The sequence below is a fragment of the Armigeres subalbatus genome, chromosome 3 (assembly GCF_024139115.2).
Source record: "Armigeres subalbatus isolate Guangzhou_Male chromosome 3, GZ_Asu_2, whole genome shotgun sequence".
In the NCBI taxonomy this organism is placed as follows: domain Eukaryota; kingdom Metazoa; phylum Arthropoda; class Insecta; order Diptera; family Culicidae; genus Armigeres; species Armigeres subalbatus.
The window spans coordinates 324,156,390-324,178,757 of NC_085141.1; the positions used below are offsets into that span (position 1 = coordinate 324,156,390).

Here is a 22,368-nt window from a genome sequence, read left to right on the forward strand (position 1 = left end):
TATTACCCCAACCTTAAGATGCACACTACTTACACATGGGAACATATTATTCTCCGCTTCAAAACAAGGTCAAACATTTTCTCAACGAACAACCAACCAACATGCTTTAACCTTTTTTCAACAGTTTATCTGTATTTTCCTCACGAGCTTACTTCCTTACTGCCTTAATAAAAAGAATGTTTTTTTTTGTTTAGCTTTTACGCCCTCAGGATGCAGGCACCGCCAGCCATCTTGATTTTGTTTTCGGCCTTGCGGGAGAAGAACTTAGCCTTAACGATGATTGGCTGCTTGGGAATGTGTCCCGTTCCGAGCAGCTTGAAGTATCCCTGCAAATAAAACGAAATAGTATTCTATAGAAATTGTTCAAATAACAATATTGATGGTATCGTGCTGGTTTGAAATTCTAATTCAGAAATGTACAATCAACAGGATTGTTTGCATGAAAAAGTACACTGTATGCATTCTGACCGCCCGTACATCGAATTCATCATTAAAGAACAACAGCTAGCGAGTGTTTTTTTAATATTGAAAAGATCACTTACGAATTTCACCAGATCGACCACCGGCACCTTGGTCTGGTCTTTCTTGCACTCGATACGCTTCGTCTCGCCGACCAGCGACCACAGCTTGGCCAGATTGATCGTGGGGCAGTACTTGTGGTTGCGGTTCAGGTGGAAGTTCCTCATACCAACCTTACCGAAGTATCCCGGATGGTATTTGTCGAAGTTGATCCGATGATGGTGCATACCACCAGCGTTACCGCGACCACCAGGATGCTTACGGTGCTTGCCTGAAATGTAAAGATGATTGTAGTTTGTTTTGAGCAACGCTATACAGGATGGGCACACGGGACAAGATGAATAATTGTATCTTGAATGGATTAATAGAATAGTTCATATATTGAAACATCAGTTGATCCCCATTTTGTGGTGAGATGTATTCTATAAATACTTAGTATGTATTGTTATTGTTAAGAACAATGTCGACAGTTTCAGAAAGTACAAACGCCATTGATGTGAGAATAACATCTTGCTTCGGTACATGATGCTGTTTCTCAAGAATGTATGAATAACAAAACATATAATCGTGAAATAGGTACATTTTTGAACCTATAAAAAATTTATGAGTTAATCAAGAATGAAATCAAGCTAAAGAACGACAATCATCTTGCCCCGTGTCAGCCCAGATACTCTTGTTCACCGTTGTAGCGCGCTTGCTGAGTCTCTTATTGAATGTTGCGGGTACTGTTTACGAAATGGACGGCGGATCTAAGGCAGACAACCAAGCAGTTCCCGACACATTCCCGAGATTCCGAAACAACGATTAGCGGCGAATTCCGAATAAGCTTGAAGGCACACTCACCATCAAAACTAACGTACTCGGCAAGCGCACCGGGGTAAACATCCGAACTTACCGATACGACCGTGACCGTGGCTGACATGACCACGTAGTTTCCTGGTCTTCTTTCTCTGGCGTAGATTCTGAAGCAAATTAGAAAAAAAAAACAGGTTAGCTTGAAGTCACTTCACATCGCCATCATTGTAAACAAGGCCGTCTCCGCTGGTCCAAGTATCCTCCCAGAAACGTTTCAATTTTTTCCCCGAATCACTTAAATTCCACTCAAACTTTATATTCTCCTTGACCAGCGAGCACTGCGCGTAACTTGAAAGCATAGCAGAACCGAACACTTACGACCATTGTGGGGGAAAATTGGAAAAACTTTACGCTGCTTCCACTGAAATGTGTTCGACAGCAACCAAGTTTACCGGAAAAAGAACGCAAGAACGAAATGACAGCGACAGCGCGTTGACGTTTTGGGAACTGTTTCCGGTTCGAGTGGTGAGTTTATTTTTGACAGATGTCTTTCGGAATGGGCTTGTCGGAAAGTGCTGCACACGGAAATCATATTCCGTGTAAATATTGTCGGCGTAGCACCAACTTATAAATAATTCGGAAGTCCGGACTTCCGAACCGAACTTTCTTCCGAAGTTTTATCTGTCAAACTAATTGATGCGTTGTTTAGCGCATCTTTAGGGGAAACCAGCGCACTACTTCCGAAGTTGGGAAAGTTGCCTGTATCTGGAGAAAAATCCAACTTCGGTATAAAAAGCGTTATAAATTTGTTCCGGATAGACAATATAGGGTAAAATGCCCAATAGTGGACCCCCTAGTAGCGAAATTTTGCTCTTGCGGGCATAATGAGTGGAAATTTTCAAAATATTAATTTTGCGTGATATCTAATATCAAGCTCTGCATCTCCTCTTCACGATACATACATAAAACACTCAAATACTCGACGTTATTCTTCGAAATTAACATTTTAAAGTCGGACTGAATTCGCCCTATAGTAGACCCCCTGGGGGTCCATAATAGGAAATTGCTTCCCTATAGTCGACACTTCATTTGATTTTCATGTTTCGTTTCGGGACGTTCTTCTTCCCTATTATGGACCCCCCAAAATATTCCTATAATGGACACTCTCGTGTTTATTTTTTATAGAATTGTAAAAAATCATCTAATTTTACTTTCCATAGCATTTTCAATGCATGTAATCAAATCATAGGACTGTAAGGTAGGTTCTCCCGATGGAATTCCATAGCAAAATGTTTCCATTGTGCTGTAATAATGAAAAAATGGCTGGATGGTCTAATATTGGTTGGGGTCCACTATTGGGCACCTTACCCTAGTATAGAAAATCGAAAATTCAAGCATAATTTTTCATAACGACGTATGTAACAATTATGAGGATTCGAGAAATCCTTTGCAGAAAGTTGGCAAAACTTTTTCTTCAAAACTAAATCTTTTTTCAATACTTTTTTCCGCTGGCATGCATCATTACATGACACGTAATAAGCGTGCTTCACAGCAAAGCTCAGTTCATTCAAATTCACTGTGAAAAACGATAAAATTATACATACACCGGTATGCTACACGTACGTCGGTGTACATTGGTCGGTTTTCCATAGTGCACAATTGACGCAACTGCAGTTTTGTTTTGTTTTGCTTTTTTTGTTACATAGGTCGCTCTTAGTTCCCATATGTTAAAGCGACGTATGTAACAGTGAGACTTCAAAAATAGAAATTTTTACATACGTCGATTCGCAAAAAGATTGAATTCAAGAATTTTAAGATCTGAAATCAGTAAAATCGATGCGTATTATATAAAGCCGCGTGTGATTGTCACGTTGTATTAAAAACCCCGTTTTGTTTACTTTTGTTACATACGTCGTTATGAAACAACAACAAAATTATGCTTGAATTTGTTTTCAATAAAATCAAGACAAAATTTTCAAAACGACTTATCTGCTTTTGTAAACAAAGATTCAAACGACGATTTGACGAATCTGATAGCTCTCCCACGCAAACTAACACCATCAAAAGGTAGATGAAGGCTTCCGCTACCTGTTGATGGTATTGGTTTGCGTGGGAGAGCTATCAGATTCGTCAAATCGTCGTTTGAATCTTTGTTTACAAAAGCAGATAAGTCGTTTTGAAAATGTTGTCTTGAAATGAAATATCTGCAGTTATCAGACGTCGCAACTCATTCCTGATTAGTGCTCATGATAGTACATCCATGCGTGCATGATGCGCACTACTAATGAAATATTTCAAATTGTCGCGACTCGCGTCGCAGCGCGAGTGCTCAATCGCGCGGTCCGGTTTGGTGGCGGCCCGACAATATTGTCTAGCCGGAACAAATTTATACCGCTTTTTATACCGAAGTTGGATTTTTCTCCAGATACAGGCAATTTTCCCAACTTCGGAAGTAGTGCGCTGGATTCGCCTAAAGATGCGCTAAACAATGCATCAACTCAACTTCCGAGTTTCAAGTTGGTGCTACGCTGACAATAATATACATACTTAGGGTCTGTCTCATTTGGAGAATTAAACTTAAAAGTGACAGTTCGAAAATTAAAAAATCACCCCGTTATAAGAATGGCTGGTGCTACCCAGCAATTCCAATAGGACATCGATGGAAAATGATTCGATATCTGTCAAAAGTAATCTTGCTCTGCGAGCAGGGTTATTTGATAATTATTGAAATGTCACTTTTAAGTTTAATTTCAGTTTAATTATACAATTGAGACAGACCCTTAATCGGCATTTCAATGTTCGGTATTTTGTTTGCCGAGTTTCAACTGTAAAATTTTGTTTTTACCGAAATATTAGTTTTTCAGTTGATCACAAATGATTGTCAGTAATAAATTCCCGATTTTTGGTAAAAAGCCATGTTTATTATTCTGACGTTTACCTATTTCTCGCTTAACTTTTCAAAAGGTCCTAAGTAACATTTTTTTCATGATTTAATTTGAGTATTGCAATTAACAGATTAACATGAAATATATTGATTGCATTATTCAGATTAAATCATGAAATAAATGTTACTTAGGACCTTTTGAAAAGTTAAGCGAGATTTTTACTGAACAAATCATTGAATCCCTAAATAACTGAACAGCACAAAAAGTCGGCACAAATCTATACTAAATTTACCGAATAGTCATTAAAAAATGCTCGATGTTGTTTTCTTGATTCTTTTTCTCTGGTTGAGGGGTTGAGCTACCATTTTGAAAAGTATTTCCGTCGTGCTGGTTGACGCGTTTCAGAAAGTGAACTTTTAAAACCACAGATCGCACCTCGGATCGCACAGCAGTGTAAAACAAGTGAAATGCATCATGAGAACCGGTACTTCCTACCTCTGGGAACTTTTTTCAAAAGAATTAATCATGGAGAATAGCCCCTGGAATTATCGTAATCAGATTGCGAAAAACGTTTTTCACGGTGCTAAGCACCGATGGTGTGATGATGTGACGGTGCTAAGATCGGTGTGCTAAGGATGATGTCGGTGTGTTGTGATTTGTCGATGTGCTAAGGATGATGTTAATAAAAGACAGATTTTCTCTTTTATAGCCTAGGATTCAATCCCTGTCTGACAATAATAAATTATAACCGGCCAAAGTCTTCATTTCTTTATACTTATAGCCTATACTTTAATCTCAACAGCAGAACTGTTCGGTAATATATTTTACAGATTTTTTGTAATTTTTTCCATTGATCAACTGTCAAAATCACCGAAAATCAGTTAAATTATTTACCGAACAGTTCTGCTGTTGAGATTTCGGTAAATTTTTACCGAATTCGGCGATTTATTTTAAGTGTGTATTCAGATTACGATAATTAACGAGGTATTTTACGTGAAAATTGACAAGAAGAAGTTAAATAAAAATGCAATGAGTAAACATTGACATCAAAATACTCTTTATAATGTCAAATACCGCGTAAATTATCATAATATGAATTGGCTTTTATATTTCATGCAAAGGTATTGAGTAGATATACTGTCCAGTCGGTAAAATATTTTCCAAAAAATAAATCCTCATTTACTGACTAACTCAGTTATGTTCATATAAACAAACAACCTTCATTACCGATTTTAATGTTCATTTGACATTTCTCGTTTATGCTGAAAACTCGGTAATGTAAAATATTGCTGTTGAAATTACTGGGTGATCCGTAGTCCAAAAACTCAGTAAAATTTTACCGACACCGGTAAAATAAAGTAGCTGTGTATACTCAAGGGGTGAGACGCTGAGCACATTGTTCCAAGCACACATTTTCATGCTTCGAATCATAAGTGTGGCACAGTGCGGCACAATTTTGACATTTGAATGATCATAATGAAAAATACTGGCAGCCTTGCGAAATGTTTTTCCGATTTGTTTTCAAATACGAAGGGTAATAGGGTAATCACCAAATATTGTACAATTATTATTTATGGTGAACAAAAGTTTTACAACAAAATTGGCAGACAAAATCACGAAGAATCGAATACACAGAATATGAGAATTCCGAGCCGGTGTCGAGCGCGGTGTCATCATTATCAATAGACATAGCCCGCTGTCATCATTAAAACGCAGTATGAAACAATATTGTGCCCGGGCCATCATGGCTACGATCTGGCGATGGGCTAAACAATAGGATGTCATTAGCCTGGAGAATTCGATAGATATACCGGGTTGACTTCAGGATATTTGTGCAAAACGACAGTTTAAAGTTTTTCATATTATCAAGAGAAATCCCCGAGGAAATCCCATACGTTAAAAATAAGAATGACATTAAAACATAATGATTTGGAATCATACCGATTTATTATGTAATGTATGGGATCTACCAGAACTGTAAGATTCATATTTACAAATAATAAATAATAGGTTTTCGAGAAAAGGGAGGATAACTTAATTGTGTAATTCAATGTTGATTGTGAACAAACAAAAGATATTTATTTTACAAGATAAACATTGTCGCTGTCGTCGCTGCCCGGAACATCTTTTGCTGGCGAGGAAAGGGGATCTAAATGTCAATGGAGGAAAAATACATACGATTTGACAGTTAGGTACCACATCTGTTTCAGACAGCAGAAGAAAGGAAACCGAAGCGACAATCTTTATCTGGTAACTAAAATACTTTTTGAACAAACCCTTCCGTTAAATTTATTGTACAATATTCAAAAACTAGTCGATCATAAAAAATCGATTTTCTTCAAAAATAATATTGCTTGTGTCTTACGAACAAGCAGAAACACAAACATAAACAACAAAAATAATTGCAAATTACTTCCCCGTAATAAAACTTAAAACCATGTTTAAAGCTTGTTTTCATAATTCAATTGAAAGTCTGCTTTTGATCCATTTACCCTATCATCACACCGGAACTTTCGGAAGCTGGTGGGATTTGTATGGGGAGGGTAGCCATAACGGATTAGTTCCGAATGCAAAGAACCACAAAAACTTTCTGTTTTAGATATAGCTGACATAGTATCCCCAGGAATTGACTTCTTAATTCCCTCATGGTCGCCATGCCAATATGTAGTAGATGTTGATGATTTTTGGAAGTGTTTTTGTATTCCGATCAACGTTGGAGTCTACTTTATGGAACTATCGGGATGTAGTCGAAGTTTCCCAAAGTTTCCCTTTGCTGCTAAATTAACTTCCGCTGACGAGATGAACCGTTCCAAAGTTCTAATCCTATTCCAAGTGATGGGGTCCACATGCGTATATTGTCGGCGTAGCACCAATTTAGAATTCGGAAGTCAGGACTTCCGAACCGAACTTTCTTCCGAAGTTTTATCTGTCAAACTAGTGTTGAATTGGTTCAAAGTAGGCAATTTCCTCCTGTTTATAATTTGTCGTGTATGGAAACAAACATGTCAAATCATTTGATTCAATTTGGCAACACTGTAATATTTTATATGTAAACATAAAGTAACCATCGATAATGTAACAAGGCAGTGCATAGCTAGTACCTAGATAATGACACAACTTTGTACCTTTATGAAACTGAACAAAAGTAAAGTAAAACAGTTGAACTGAACATTTGGTGTACTGTATTTATGAGTGCCGGGTTGTGGTAAAAGTGTCTTGTGTGAGTTTTCACAAAGACACTGCTCCCTTCGATTGTTGTTTTCCTACCAGGTGGTAAGGTGAGTTGGTTGTCGAGAACGGAGATGGAATTCCCCAAGACTACTCGTTCTATCCATCAATAGGTTATGGGCCCAGGAACCGCATAACATCAAACGGCAAAGATGGAAAATAGAACTCGTCGGTACCTCGCTCCGTTGTTTAACGGACAAGACCAATCGTTTCCGTTTTGGAAAATTCGTATGGAGCAGCACCTCAAGCAGGAGGGTCTGCTGCATACTTTACAAAATACCGTGGCGGAAGAAATCTATTATCAACCGGTGGCGGGTGCCACTGCAGTGCAGGAGATAGCACGGAAGCAAAAGTTGGATTTGCGGATTAAGCAAGAAGATGCGGCAATCAACGAGTTCTGGACGGCGCTCAGTGACCAGTCTATGAGTCACGTATTACAGTGCACTACGGCAAAGGATATCATGGCTAAGCTCGCTGAGGTATACCAGCCGCAAGGTACGCTCGCTATGGTCGGATTACGGTCCAAACTTTATTTGCTGAAAATCAAAATTCAACACATTGAAGGATCTGTTCGCGGCTCATCACGACTTGTTGCGCCAGCTTGATAATGCGGGAGAGGCAGTGGATCACATGGATCAAATCCGAACACTCCTTTGTGCCATCCCGGAGCATTTGAAACATTTGCTGGGTGCGTTGTCGGTGATACGAAAGCAGGATCTTCAAACGATGTCGCTTGAGCAAATAAAGCGGATTTTTATAGATGCCGACGAAGCGATGCCGAATAGGCCTCGCATGGCCCCGCAAGCGGCATTCTTCGGACGGAAGGAAGAAAAGCGTGGAAGTAAAAAGCATATTGTTTGTTTCGAATGTGGCAAAGCCGGCCACAAGCGTCGAAACTGTTTTTCGTTAAAAAAGAAGATGCGCGAAGAAAAGATGGCTGTTGGAAATTTGGCCAGTGCCGTTTCGAATGTAGCTCTAATGGCTCAACATGCTTCAATACCTGTTCCTGCTCCTGTTAAAGAATATTTTTCTGAAACTGTGAATCCAAAAATTTCTGTTGGCGAGACGGACGCTGAAGCTGATAACACGATTGGTAGCAATGGCACGACTGAGGTAGATCGGCAGAATGGGTTTCGAGTGAGGATTCCGCTGGAGCGAATTAAGGTGATTATAGAATGAAGCCCGTGGTGAATTTCAAATTCACCACACGTTTATCTACATACATTTCCAAAAGCCCAAATCTGGCGTAATAATTTTCGTACAGCGCCGAAACTCAATTTATGATTGTTCAGCATAACTAAGCAAACGATCTACCATTATTTCAGCCCCATACACGTTATGTATCTTTCATCTCGTGCTCTTGAAAAAAATATTGGAAAAGCACGTGGTTTACAAAATGGCCGATTTCTGGCTTCATTCTATAATCACCTTAACATGCTTCGTGTGGAGAAGATTGTGGACGAAACCAGGGATAAGAAACTCCGTGAAATGGCTCTTGATGAAATGCCGGTTACTTTACCAATGTTCATCGATTCGGGTGCGAGTGCACACATGCTACGCGAGATGCGACATTTTACCCACTTGTGGGAGGTTGCAGGGAATCAGCAATCAATTTCTCTGGCAAATGGTGATAAAGTACGTTGTGGACAGATGGCAGGGTGTCGACTACCTGGAAAAACCTGGAAAGTCAGGGAAAGTCAGGGAATTTCAATTTGGACCTGGAATGTCAGGGGATTTCGAATGAGGTCAGGGAAAAAAATGCAACCCAAACACTGATTTTTTTTCAGTCTGGAGATTAAAATTCTACTCCGGACCCATTCCATTTTCCCCACGGTAATCAAATTGGCTTCCATTAGTCTCCATTTGAGATCAATATAAGACGTTCCTAAGCCACGTTTCTCAAATGGTCAATGTTGGGGCCAAATAGCTCTTATAAAAATCCCCCTAATAATTGGAAGTATTTGGTTTTAGTGTGTGGTTTTATGTTGGAGTCATATTGTTAGATCATGCGATATAATCTCTTCGTATTAGTATGGAGGTATGATTTACCAAGTGCTTAATTATATTTTCAATATTTTGGCAAATAATATCTGTCGCGTTTCTGTGCAATTGGGTGATATTATGAAGAATTGATATTCAATTTTCTTTCAGGGAACGGATCAGTTTTTCTTTCGTCTCAAAAGTCGAAAGAGACATTGTTTAATTTGAAATTAAAAAATAGATGGAAAATGCTTCCTCGACATTTTCGGTCTTGTTTGACGCACGAAATAATATGATTCAAGCGCACTAGCAAAACACTGCAGGGCACTTGACTCAACCTTTGACAGTTAATATATGGGCCTGACGTTTTGGCCTGATGGTTTAATCGTTCTGATATACGCCTTTTCAGCAACAGATGTTGCTCAGTCCAAATAATGTCTTAAAAAAACTCAAACACAAAAATATATGTTTTACTGACTTAGACTATTATTAGAATTTAGATAACATCGGTTCATGGTTTCTTGAGCGGTGCTTTATCGTTTGCAATGATGTAGGGCCCAATTGATGTTACCTGCTTTAAAGTGTTTACTTAAGTACTGCTTAGTAGTGTAACCATACTCGGACGCAATTCAATTAATTTAGTTATCATTCATCAAGTTGTTTCTTTCCTAGATGCGTGACATGCGAACATATTCCGTTGCAGTTAGGGATAATCAATTGTTGCGAGTTGAATTTGTTCCGATATTTGCAGGAGGAGGACAATGTTTCAATTTTACATTATGGTTGCTTTTGATGTTTTTCAACCAATTTTATTAGTAAATTTTCTGGTTCACGTTCGAGAATTTTTTTTTCAGAAATTAGGTTAGTAAAGGTGCTTTAAAATATCTTCTGAAGAATATTTCCTTTATAAAATTTTCCAAACTACTCCAGAATTCTCCCTGAAACAAAAAAAAAATCCCAACAGGATTTCCAAGAGTTCTCTCGATAGTTTTTACCTAACGTTCCTCGATGGATGCTCAGCAGTGTTGGTAAAAACTCAAAATCTCAAAACTCATGGATGATTCAAATCAAGCGTGAGTTGAAACGCCAACGCCAACCAACTCAGCACCTAAAAACTCATGGATGAGTTGAATCATCCATTTGAATCATCGTAGGTTTTCTTTTGTTCTCCTTCGTTAAAAACAGTAAATTGACGTTTGTCGCATAAAATATTAGACACTATTTTATGTATAAACAATAAATTTCCTCAAATTGATTTCAAATGCGTTTTTAAACCAAAATGATTTTTTGGCAAATGAGTGAAATGATGCGGTTTAGCATGAAAAGTTCAAGCGTGGTGCATTGCTTTAAAATCGCAGACGAGTTCGATCGCACGGGAGCGCTCATTGATTGAGATTTATGAGTGATTTTACCAACACTGATGCTCAGTAGATTTTTTCAAAAACACCGCTCCAATAGCTTAGTACATTGTATGGTGTTTACTCAAATTAGAATTGAAATGTCCTCGTGAAGGGATTCATACAGAAACCATGCCAAGAAATCTTCAAACATTTCTTCATGAGTTCTTCACAAAATTCCATTAGATAATTATTATAAAGTTTCATTGTTGAAAAAGACTGACGTCGAGTTAATAGCAGATAGCAGATTGAAATTTCTATAAATAAACAATGCTGAAATTACAAGTCGATTGATTCACTTTTGAATTTTTTGGCAAACAATTAAAAATCGGTAAAAGAAATGGGGTAGATGTAGCTTCCCCTAGCATTTGAGGATAGTTATGCCACTTTTTTACAAACATGACCAGTGTATACTGACCAAAATATTTGAAGAATCGCAGTGGTTAGAATGTTTTCGTGGGCCTACTGTAAGTGCTGAATGGATTTATCGAAGCTTGTAGGTACTGAGTTCTTGAATATCTGGAGGATTGCTAGCAGTTCGTGACTATTTTTAAAAGCCCATCAGAGCCATCAAGCCCACAGAGAGTGAACAAGAATTCTTACTCCATAAGTATACTTGAGAGCCAATGGAGGTTTCTTAACGTCCATGATAATTTCTGCAAATCCTTAACAATTGTAAGAGAATGTAAAGGATTTCTATAGAAGATTCTTTGATTGTTTGGAAAGAGTTCAAGAGTCGTGTCAAACAATGCAAGATGTCACACAAATTTCCAAGATCATGAAAACGTCATCGATTTGAAAAAGTCCGTCAGTGGTCTTGAAGGTCTATTGCGACTCGAGATAGTCCATGAGAATTCCGGCAGGTGGATGAAGTCCCCAGAGGTCTATAACACGATGGAGTTCTGTGCACATTCTTGAATCTTTGTGAATGACCAGATTTACCTACGATTTCCTATTAATTCTTAAAGTACTGCTTCTAGGAGTGATTAGGCTTCCAGTAACTCAGAAACTCGTATGGACTTCAGGATTCAAACTTGCAGATATTTTCATATACTGCTAGGAATTGAAAAACATTTTTCACAACTGGAATTTTCCGAGAATTGGTCTGGAAAGTCAGGGAAAGTCAGGGAATTTTATTCTCAAATTTGAGTCGACACCTTGGATGGGTAATGCTGTAATGATGAGCAAAGTTGGCAATAAACGTTTCCGTTTGAACTTGTATAACACGTATTTTATTCCTGAATTGCACTGTAATCTTATTTCTGTGTCTAAAATAGAGGAAACAGGTAAGAAAGTTGTATTCTGCAATGGGAAAGTTGAAATTATAGATAAGTTGGGGCAGGTGATTGCGAAAGGCAGGAAAGTTAATGGACTTTATGCTCTTGATGTAAGCCTGGATGATGCATCAAATGAAGCCAACGATTTTGCAAATTTGGGTAAAATTTCAAGGAATGTGAATATCTGGCATAAACGGTTTGCTCATTTAGGGGAAGCAAATTTGAAGAAATTAATTCGAAATCAAATGGTACAGGGGCTAGATATTGAACTTGATAGTGATGAGCTTGATCCTATTGTATGCGAAGGTTCCATAATAGGTAAACAATCACGAGAAGCGTTCAATTAAGAAGGTAAGGTACGATCAAGCAGGCCGTTGGAACTAATTCATACTGATGTTTGTGGGCAAATGACCGAAGAGACATATGATGGTTTCAGATACTATGTCTCTTTCATTGATGACTTTACTCATTTCGTGATTGTCTACTTGATTCGAAATAAAAGTGATGTATTTCGATGTTTCGTAGAGTACGAAGCTATGGTTTCGGCGCAATTTAACCTTAAGATTTCCAAGTTACGGTCTGATAATGGCGGCGAGTATTACGGTAAAGAATTCATGGCCTTTTGTGCTAACAAGGGGATCCAGATGATACCTACCGCGCCATACACTCCACAACAAAATGGCGTAAGTGAACGCATGAACCGTACACTGATGGAAAAAGCTACCACTATTTTACATGAAGGCAAAATGCCGTATATGCTTTGGGGTGAGGCAGTATATGTCGCAGCTTATTTGACAAACAGGAGCCCAACAATTGCATTGCCCGAGCCCAAAACTCCCTATGAAATGTGGTTCAAATGCAAGCCTGATGTAAGCAAAATTAAAGTGTTTGGTTGTATAGCTTATGCTCACATAAACAAGATACACCGTAGCAAGCTTGATGAGAAGAGCAGGATTCTGACCATGGTTGGTTATGCTCCAAATGGTTTTCGTTTGTGGGATCATAATCAGAAGAAAATTATAATTTCTAGGGACGTTATCTTTGATGAAACTAAGTTTTATTTTCATGGGAAAATTGAAAGTTCTAACATGGATGAAGAGTTGGGCAGAATGCTTGGTAGAGATGAAATTCATGTGGATAGCCTCCCAGTACCACAAGCGTATCCAAATGTCCAAGAACCAGAATTTGTCGATGTTGAGGATGAGAATTACGGGGATAATGATGATGAAGAAGAAGAAGAGGATATTTTTGAAGAAGCGGAAAATGAGTTTGAGGTCCAGCCGGTATTGCAACGGCAAAGTCAAAGATCCCGCCGAACGCCTACATGGCACCGCGACTATGACACCAATTTAGACAGTAGTTTCTTCATGTCTTGTGTACAAGGAGAAATTCCACAAAATATTGAATCTCTCATGAAGCGAGATGATTGGCCGAGCTGGAGAGCTGCTATTGATGAAGAAATGAGTTCCTTATTGGAGAATCAGACATGGACGTTGGTGAGTGTCGTTCCGAAAGGAAGGCGGCCTATCAATTCCATGTGGATATTCACAATGAAGGATGATGAATCTAATCGATATAAAGCAAGGCTTGTTGCAAAAGGTTGTTCGCAACGTCCAGGTTTGGACTATGGTGAAACCTTTGCTCCAGTGGCTAAAATGTGCACGATAAGAACAATGTTTTCAATAGCTGTTAAAAATGGTTTGCTGATACATCAAATGGATGTGAAAACAGCATTCCTCAATGGCTTGTTGGAAGAAGAAGTGTACATGAGGTTACCATCGGATATGAATGGTGATGTTAAAATGTGTAAGCTAAATAAAAGTATATATGGGCTTAAGCAATCTAGTAGAACTTGGAATTTAAGGTTCAATGAAATAATTACTGAGCTGGGGTTTCGGAAACTTGAGTCAGATTCGTGTTTGTACATTTGCGAGAATCGAGGGTTGTATATCATACTGTATGTTGATGATATACTTATTTTCGGGAAAGACATCAAACAAATAGAATGGATGAAGGATAATCTTTGCAAACAATTCAAAATGAAGTATGGAATGTCGGACTGTAAGCCCTTTTCCACCCCTGCTGACCCTAATGTAAAATGGAAGAAATCAACAAGACCACAAACTAATGCGCCTTTCAAAGCTCTTTTGGGCTGTCTTCAATATTTGACACTAATGAGTAGACCGGACATCACGTTCGCGGTCAGTATTTTTAGTCGATTTCAGAATAATGCAGACGACGCACATTGGAGTGGACTGAAGCGGATATTGAGGTATCTGCAAGGAACACGGAAACTATGTCTAGTTTATCGAAGGATGGACAAGACAACACCACTATTCGGTTACGCTGATGCTGATTTCGCCAATGAAGAAGAAGATAGGAGATCGATTTCTGGAAGCGCCTTCACGGTATACGGGAACCTTGTGTCATGGAGTACGAAACGTCAACAGCTTGTTAGCCTATCATCGACTGAAGCGGAATTGGTTTCGCTCTGTGCAGCTTCTAAGGAGGGAATATGGTTGTCAAAAATGTTGAGTGAGGTTGGAATTCTTGCAGTTCCATTCACAATATTTGAGGACAATATCCCTTGCATCAAAATTGCAGAGGAGCCACGTGACCACCAGCGGACTAAACACATCGATGTGAAATACATGTTTATCCGTGAACAAATTCAGAATAAGAAAATTTTATTGAAATATGTTGCCACAGATAATCAGATAGCAGATATTTTCACTAAATCGCTTGCAAGAATAAAGTTTATGAAAATGATTACACACTTAAAATAAATCGCCGAATTCGGTAAAATTTTACCGAAATCTCAACAGCTGAACTGTTCGGTAAATAATTTAACTGATTTTCGGTGATTTTGACAGTTGAGCAATGGAGAAAATTACAAAAAATCTGTAAAATAAATTACCGAACAGTTCAGCTGTTGAGATTTCGGTAAAATTTACCGAATACGGTGAAATGAGGTAAGTGTGTAGTATGTTAGGAATGGAAATTGAGGGGAAGTGTTGAATTGGTTCAAAGTAGGCAATTTCCTCCTGTTTATAATTTGTCGTGTATGGAAACAAACATGTCAAATCATTTGATTCAATTTGGCAACACTGTAATATTTTATATGTAAACATAAAGTAACCATCGATAATGTAACAAGGCAGTGCATAGCTAGTACCTAGATAATGACACAACTTTGTACCTTTATGAAACTGAACAAAAGTAAAGTAAAACAGTTGAACTGGAACATTTGGTGTACTGTATTTATGAGTGCCGGGTTGTGGTGAAAGTGTCTTGTGTGAGTATTCACAAAGACACTGTTCCCTTCGTTAATTGTTTTCCTCCCAGGTGGTAAGATGAGTTGGTTGTCGAGGTCTGAGAGGGAATTCCTCAAGACTACTCGTTCTATCCATCAATAACTAGTTGAAGCGTTGTTTAGCGCATCTTTAGGCGAATCCAGCGCACTACTTCCGAAGTTGGGAAAATTGCCTGTATCTGGAGAAAAATCCAACTTCGGTATAAAAAGCGGTATAAATTTGTTCCGGATAAACAATACATATAGAAGAGGCCCAAATTCAAAATCCTTTCAAATCCTGCTGGGGAGAAGAACACCTCAATGCGCCCGCAGCTGCAGTCGAAAAATTAAATCTATGTTGAACAAGAATCCTCGGAAATATTTATCTTGGTGAATTTTTCCCATCACGGCAAGAGACAAGTTGGCAGCGATCGCAATGGCTGAAACAGCTGGACGTTTGCTAGTGTTGCCCAAGATGAATACACAGCTAGGTGTTGCAGTCTGCCCAATTTATTGTGCATTTAGACCAAAACTGTTTGTATGACGCTGATGAACTGGCAGCAAGGCCCACTTCCGACGAGATTCACACGGAAAAATAAAAAAAAATGCAGCACTGCACGGTGTTATCTGTCACAAAATCTAGCTTATTTTGTCTTTGACAACGTCGCTGGCACCAAATTGAAGTTCGGAAGTCGATTTCCCCACTTCCGAACGCTTTTCCGATAATGTGTTGGAAGCAAATTCAAATTTTGTTCTGACGTTCATAATGTCGGAAGTAAGTTCGGAAGTAAAACGTCGGAAGTCGGAATACAATTTAGTGCTGGCGACACAATATGGACGAGAAGAAGGCGGGGGTGAAAAATTCATTTTCGGTGCAAAACATAAACAAACCGGCTGGCTCTCCCATACTAAAATCCAAGATGGCTGAATCGTGAATTTGGCAGATTGGAACACCTAGTGGTGTATTCATCTTGGTGTTGCCAACTTTTTCTGATTGTCAAAGTGACAATCTGTCATACTTGAGGTGAGGCACAATGTTTGCACATTGTGGCACAGACAAGGGCACGGCAAATCACATAGTATAAAATGAGCACAGAATGAACTGTGCTCAGCGACCCACCCCTTGTATTATAAATTCAGTAGAAAACCGAATTATAGCCGCTATCGAAATTGGATTTCTCTCACAATCCATAAACCTAATTTCGGAAGTAGTGCGCTGTATAGCACATCACCAAATGAAAACAGCGCACCACTTCCGAAGTTAGGTTTAACGTATGAATTGTGAGAAAAATCCAACTTCGTTAGCGGCTATAATTCGGATTTGTACTGAATTGATAATATATATACTCTTTTAGAGCAAGATTACCGGTGGTGAGTTTAAGCCGTTTGGCAGCGCAGTATCATTACTTGAAACTTTACCGGTCGCTACTAAACGCGCTGCTATAACAGTAGCGCGACTGACAGGTGACCAAATTTAATAGCGCGATATGAGCGCTGATATTTGATGAACTGTCAAACGTCACCGGTACGGAAATTGAGAGCCGAAAATAGTGACCGATACGGAAACGAGTGACGAAACTAAAATGAAAGCGCTGCGCGGGTGATTAAAATGCTCGCGACCGATAATGATGCATTCGTCGCCTAGGTCTTTGCCGATTATATCGAGTCGCATTATCTCTTAAATTGTTCGTAATTATTGGTTTTCCAGACGGCTTATTGGGCCTGCGCAAACCTCCTGTCTTGTCGGAGGGCCGTCGTGTCAGGGATGTTTAGCGTCCCACCTAACACCAGAACTTGGGCTTGTGCGGATACATGCAGCTTTTTGTAGGAATTTAACAGGGCCCATCGTCAAACCCCACCACATCCTAGGCAAGCCCCACAACTCGCAGATGGCCTGGGGAGGGATCGTCAAGTCCTTGGACATAGACCCTGCTGCCCCGTGTGTCTTAAATATATAATTCCATAGGATTTGAAACTTTATTCCGGCCTACCGATGACTATCGATTTTTCTGCAGTCAAGCTACCGATTTATCATAATATAATCTGGCCACCCTGCCTATTGTTCCAAAAAATTCAAAACCACTGGGAATCTCACAAAACCACCACTCCTGTGGTGAATTACACCGCCGTATGAATTTTTGATACACGAGGCCTAATTTTTGATATATTACACGGAGAAAAAGGAAAACTCAGAAATGGGTGATTTTTGATTTTTGTATACAAACATGTTCTATTTTTTTAAAAGGGAAAACTTTTTTGGATTATTTAAGTAATTCTCAGTAATATTGTTTAATACAAACGAAAATAACTGATCAACCGTACAACCATGGATAAGTCGGAGTATTTGAACCAGAAAATGCTTAAGCCACTGATGCCGGAGGACATGAGAAGTGAACTAATATCTGCCTTGAAATCGCAAAACGTTCATCACAATCGAGTTCGATCCGTTAGAAGTGAGTCAAATTATGAAAAATCCTTAATTCTGTAAAACATTCTTTGGCCACATTTCAGACTTCAAGAAATTCCCACCATCGTCAATTTCTTCGAGTCCTGCTGCTTTGAGCGTTGGTAACGAGGATGATAAACGAGGTCAACTTCGACTGCAAGCAATTCAGGAGATCAAAACTTCGGAAATATCTTACTTGAGGCAGCTGGATTTGCTTATTAATTATTTTGTTGTTCCGCTGAAAATTAATGGGCTGATTCTGGAAAGGGAACACAGTCATATATTTGGTCAACTGGAAACCATCTACAACCTCAGTCAGGAGTTGCTCAAAAAGCTGGACGATGATCTGGAAAATGTAGTACGAGCATTCATGAACCTTGGACCATTTTTCAAACTGTATTCGGTGTATGCGTTTGATTATCGAAATTCGTTGTGTACGTTGCAAACATTAACGCATAAAAATCCCGCTTTGAAACGGTTTATTGGCGACGCGGAATCGCGGCCGGAAGTTCAGACGAAGTTGATATCGTTGCTGATAACACCGATACAACGGATTCCTCGATACAAACTGTTGTTGCAACAGGTTCTGCTCTACACCAGCCCATGTGATGTGGCGTATAAGCAACTGCAAGAATCTATTAAACTTGTGGAACAATCAGTTTCTCACATCAACTCGGTTGTGGAGGACTACGAGAACACCCAGCGGCTGATTACGATTCAAAATGCGTTGAATACAAAGTCGCTTAAGATTGTAAAGCCTGCGCGGAAGATTCTCAAGGAAGGTATTCTGAGGAAATTGAAAACCGACGGAACAACGTCGAAGAAATACTGCATATTGATGTCCGACATGTTCATCTACTGTCGCATGTTGAAGGACCAGGAACATTTGTTTTCGGAAAATGGCCTGGAATGTTGCTGTATTTTTCCATTGAAAAAATGTAAGGTAATGGAGCTGTTCAGTGGAAACTTCAAAATAACTTGCAGTGGTGACGGGACTATATTCACTGCTGATAACTCTGAAGTGTGTCGCAGTTGGTTTCAAGCCATACGGGAGGCCATAGAGCTGCACGTACAATGCAGAAAAACACTCAGGAAATTGTCTAGCAATCGGAAACCAATGCGGTAAGTTGAAATCGATATTTTTCAGTTTTTAGGCTATGTAGTTGACTTGCATGGATAAATCTAAAAATATAATTGGTTCTATTGACTACTTCTCATAATAAACATTTATAATAGGCATTGCAAAATAATGTTTGGGGGCCGTACACATATTACGTAAGCACTTATGGGGGGAGGGGGGTTCGGTCAATATCTTACGCTCCATATAAATAAAAAATCATTTGTATGGAAAAAATCTTACATGGGGGGAGGGGGGGTTGAAAAACTCGGAAAAATTGCTGACGTAATAAGTGTACGACCCCTTAGCAAAAATGTAATGAAAAAAATAAATCTTTCCAGCAAAAAGCACATACAAAAAATGGAACCAGAGGATGACTACCTTTGGTTGCTCCGTCGCAAAACGGCCAGTCCTATCAAGTCTCCTAAAGCGCGCACCAATCTGTGGCCGTTCCGTAACATGGATTGCTTGAAGGCGCGACGTTCCCTACACGATGAATCACTTGTTACGGCTACCAGTCGGTACGAGACGGGTAGAATCGGTTTTCAGAACCGAAGAGCATTGATAGGTACCAGCTGTAACGGTGCAAACGATGAGAATAGTTTTAGGAATTCGGCGGAGATGACAGCTACAGCTTCTGATTTCACAGCGGACTATGAGCAGCAAGCGGGTCCCAGCGGTGTTCGTAGCATCGCCACGGGACCCAAAAAGCAGGTTAGTTTTCAGTTGCCAGCTTCGTACTATAAGCGGTAAATAGTTTTAGTTTACGTAATTTTACACTTTGTTTAGGTTTATTTTTAAGTTTCATTATGTTGAACGTTTCGGTACTTTTGAATCTCAATCTACTCAAGCTAATAATCGTTGTATTAATACGTACTTAAGAGTATATCTCTCCTCAGAACTGAATTTAATATATTTCCAAAGGTATGAACTTATTTTAATTATGAATACAAAGTATGAGAAAGCCGTACTTCATTCTTTACGGGGCTGGTCGAGTGACAAATATATTGTCATTATTACTGACAAGCGAGAAGCGAATCTGACTCACTTGAGCAAAATTTGCAAGTAACATTTTTTTGAGAACCCAGAATCAGTAGAATGATTGATGCAGTAGCAAATGTTCCCAAATGGGCACTACATGTTTTTCTATGAACGTTTCAACTTTGTCAAATATTAAGTGCGCCAAATTAAGGTACCTCACGGTACAACTTTGTTGTACGAGAAAGGCAAAAACGAAAAAAAGTCGAACAAAATCTAACATGGCTACAGGGTACGCCAATAACGCGCAGAGTTAAATAAGGAAGGTGCATGAGACACAGGGCCGGATTTAGCCGGAAGGGGCCCCGGGGCCGACAGCTTGTGGGGGCCCCAAAATGTACAATATATGTTGGTTTGATTGTATGTCATACCCCAGAAACCCATTGCCCAGAAAGTGATTCCCCAGAAATTAATTCCCCTGAATGCACTACTGCCCAGAAAACCATTCCCCAGAATACCACAATCCCCAGAAAGACATTCCCCAGAATTCCCTTATCCCCCGAAAGACATTCCCCAGAATGTCCTAATCCCCAGAATGCAACATTCCCTAGATTTGACTAAATACCACACAAAAACGTTTGAGGTTTTGGCTTTCAGTCTTTTGGGATCAAAAACGGGGTTTTATGTTTTCATCCGACGTTTCGGACACATGTATTGACGTAGGACTTACGTCTTTCTTTACTATACTGGGTGTCATTTCGATTTTTGGAAATCGAGATCGTTACGCTGAAAGGGAAGATTTCGAACGTTACTAGCGGCTTTATCTTTCGATGGATTTTGAAGATTTATATATCACTCTCCAGCAATTTGCCTACTTTATTGAAACTTAAGAATATTAACAATAAGCTATTGAAAATTTCATTTTTTGCAAAGCCAGCAAAAATTTCATATGTAACCAATCCCGTACATTCCTAACACGGACATCAGAATGCGGTATGTCACGGGCCTTTGGGTCCACCGCAAGATTTTCTTTGTGTATAAAAGAAGTAGTGCCTGCCGTGTGCGAGTCATTACAATTGGTGACAGCAACGCGTACTGACGTGCTTTTTGCTCGCGCATTTTTCGTTTCGTTCGTTCGTTCGCTGTGTTAACCTACACAGCATGCAGTCGCCAGCGGTAGAACTGCCGGTGGGTCTGCGAATATGCATGAAAGAAATGGACGCATTTTTTTGTCATTCTGTGCTTGACGATGGTCGGATACTGTGGTGTCGGTTGCTATGGATGCAATCGCCCATCGCATCGTTCGGAGTTCACGGCTAGAGGCCGATGATGGCTGAAGGCAGGGCAGCGGTGGTAGACGAAGAAGAATAAAATTCGAGAGATTTGGTCTGCTCATCCACGAAAAGTTATTGGTTTCATAATCCATAGGTACGACCATATGTTAAGTTGTGCTTGGTACTAAACGACACGTACATTTAAACATGGTTGTACTATAACAGTTCTGAGTTCCCAGCAAAAATAATTACTTTCATTTTATTCGCAGTGGGCATTAGCAATTAAAGATGCACAATCAGCAATAGTGTTAATATCCATTTCAGAATAATTTCGCTGTATTACATGTGAATGTTTTAAAAAAGTCCGCAAAAATAGTTTCCAGAAGAATATTTAAATAAACAATATCTTATTCTTTGTTTTTCATTTTCTGAAAAATTATATTATTAAACTTGACGTAGACTCGTAGTTTGGAATCAAACCATTTAATAATTTTTCGTTGACGAATTAGCAGTATGTACCTCCTCTATTTTAGTAGGGTTACTGCTCCTTGACTTGTTAGAAACAAAGCAATTCTAATTATGTACGTAATTATTAGTTTTATTTCCAGAAGTTTTGAATAAACAAATTGCTCTACACAGCATGGAAGTTGTCGTTTCCAATATCGATACCTATGATCATACTCCATAGATCCAAAAGTTAGAAGTTAAATGTAAATACGTTACGTTTATACAAGTCCTACGGGTTCTATACTATTCCCCAGAAAACCGTTCCCCAGAAAACCATACCCCAGAATTCCATTTCCCAGAATGTACCATTCCCCAGAAAACCAATCGCCAGAATGTACCATTCCCCAGAAAATCAATCCCCAGAATGTACCGTTCCCCAGAAAACAGAATATATAGATAAACATGATTTCATTTTCTTGTTATCTTATAAACATCATCGCAAAACCATAATTAAAATCATTTGTCTTGATGAGTTGGATGTGCAATGGCCATTGTGGTAATTATTAGAAACTATAGTTTCATATACAATATGCCTTTTGGCATAATGACCATAAGGTGCCCGCCAGAGTAAGGTGCCTGCCAGAGTAGACGCGTCTACGCGACGCCGCGCGAAAATTGCACGCAAAGGAATAACAATCAATAATAAAGAGCTGTCAAATCGTATGGACGCTTC

At 39.2% G+C, this 22,368-nt stretch overlaps 2 protein-coding genes across 2 annotated transcripts; one reads left to right on the plus strand and one right to left on the minus strand.

The window, feature by feature from the left end:
• Window positions 1-105: 105 nt before the first annotated feature.
• LOC134221074 (large ribosomal subunit protein uL15) lies at window positions 106-1,785 on the minus strand. Its single transcript, XM_062700262.1, has 4 exons — window positions 1,693-1,785; window positions 1,415-1,481; window positions 543-790; window positions 106-326 (listed from the first exon to the last, which is right to left on the minus strand). The coding sequence occupies exons 1-4, from the start codon at window positions 1,696-1,698 to the stop codon at window positions 198-200; spliced, it is 450 nt and encodes a 149-aa protein (XP_062556246.1). The 5' UTR covers window positions 1,699-1,785; the 3' UTR covers window positions 106-197.
• Window positions 1,786-17,569: 15,784 nt separating this feature from the next.
• On the plus strand, window positions 17,570-19,863 carry LOC134221075 (putative protein tag-52). The gene is made up of 3 exons (XM_062700263.1): window positions 17,570-17,826; window positions 17,885-18,941; window positions 19,278-19,863. The coding sequence occupies exons 1-3, from the start codon at window positions 17,700-17,702 to the stop codon at window positions 19,687-19,689; spliced, it is 1,596 nt and encodes a 531-aa protein (XP_062556247.1). The 5' UTR covers window positions 17,570-17,699; the 3' UTR covers window positions 19,690-19,863.
• Window positions 19,864-22,368: the final 2,505 nt, after the last annotated feature.

Coding starts and splice junctions, on each gene's coding strand:
- LOC134221074 (XM_062700262.1), bottom strand. Junction 791..1,414: donor CCACGGTCACGGTCGTATCG/GTAAGTTCGGAT, acceptor TTTACATTTCAG/GCAAGCACCGTAAGCATCCT. Junction 327..542: donor TGGTCGATCTGGTGAAATTC/GTAAGTGATCTT, acceptor TTTTATTTGCAG/GGATACTTCAAGCTGCTCGG.
- LOC134221075 (XM_062700263.1), top strand. CDS start 17,700: ATGGATAAGTCGGAGTATTTGAACCAGAAAATGCTTAAGCCACTGATG. Junction 17,827..17,884: donor TCGAGTTCGATCCGTTAGAA/GTGAGTCAAATT, acceptor GCCACATTTCAG/ACTTCAAGAAATTCCCACCA. Junction 18,942..19,277: donor AGCAATCGGAAACCAATGCG/GTAAGTTGAAAT, acceptor AAATCTTTCCAG/CAAAAAGCACATACAAAAAA.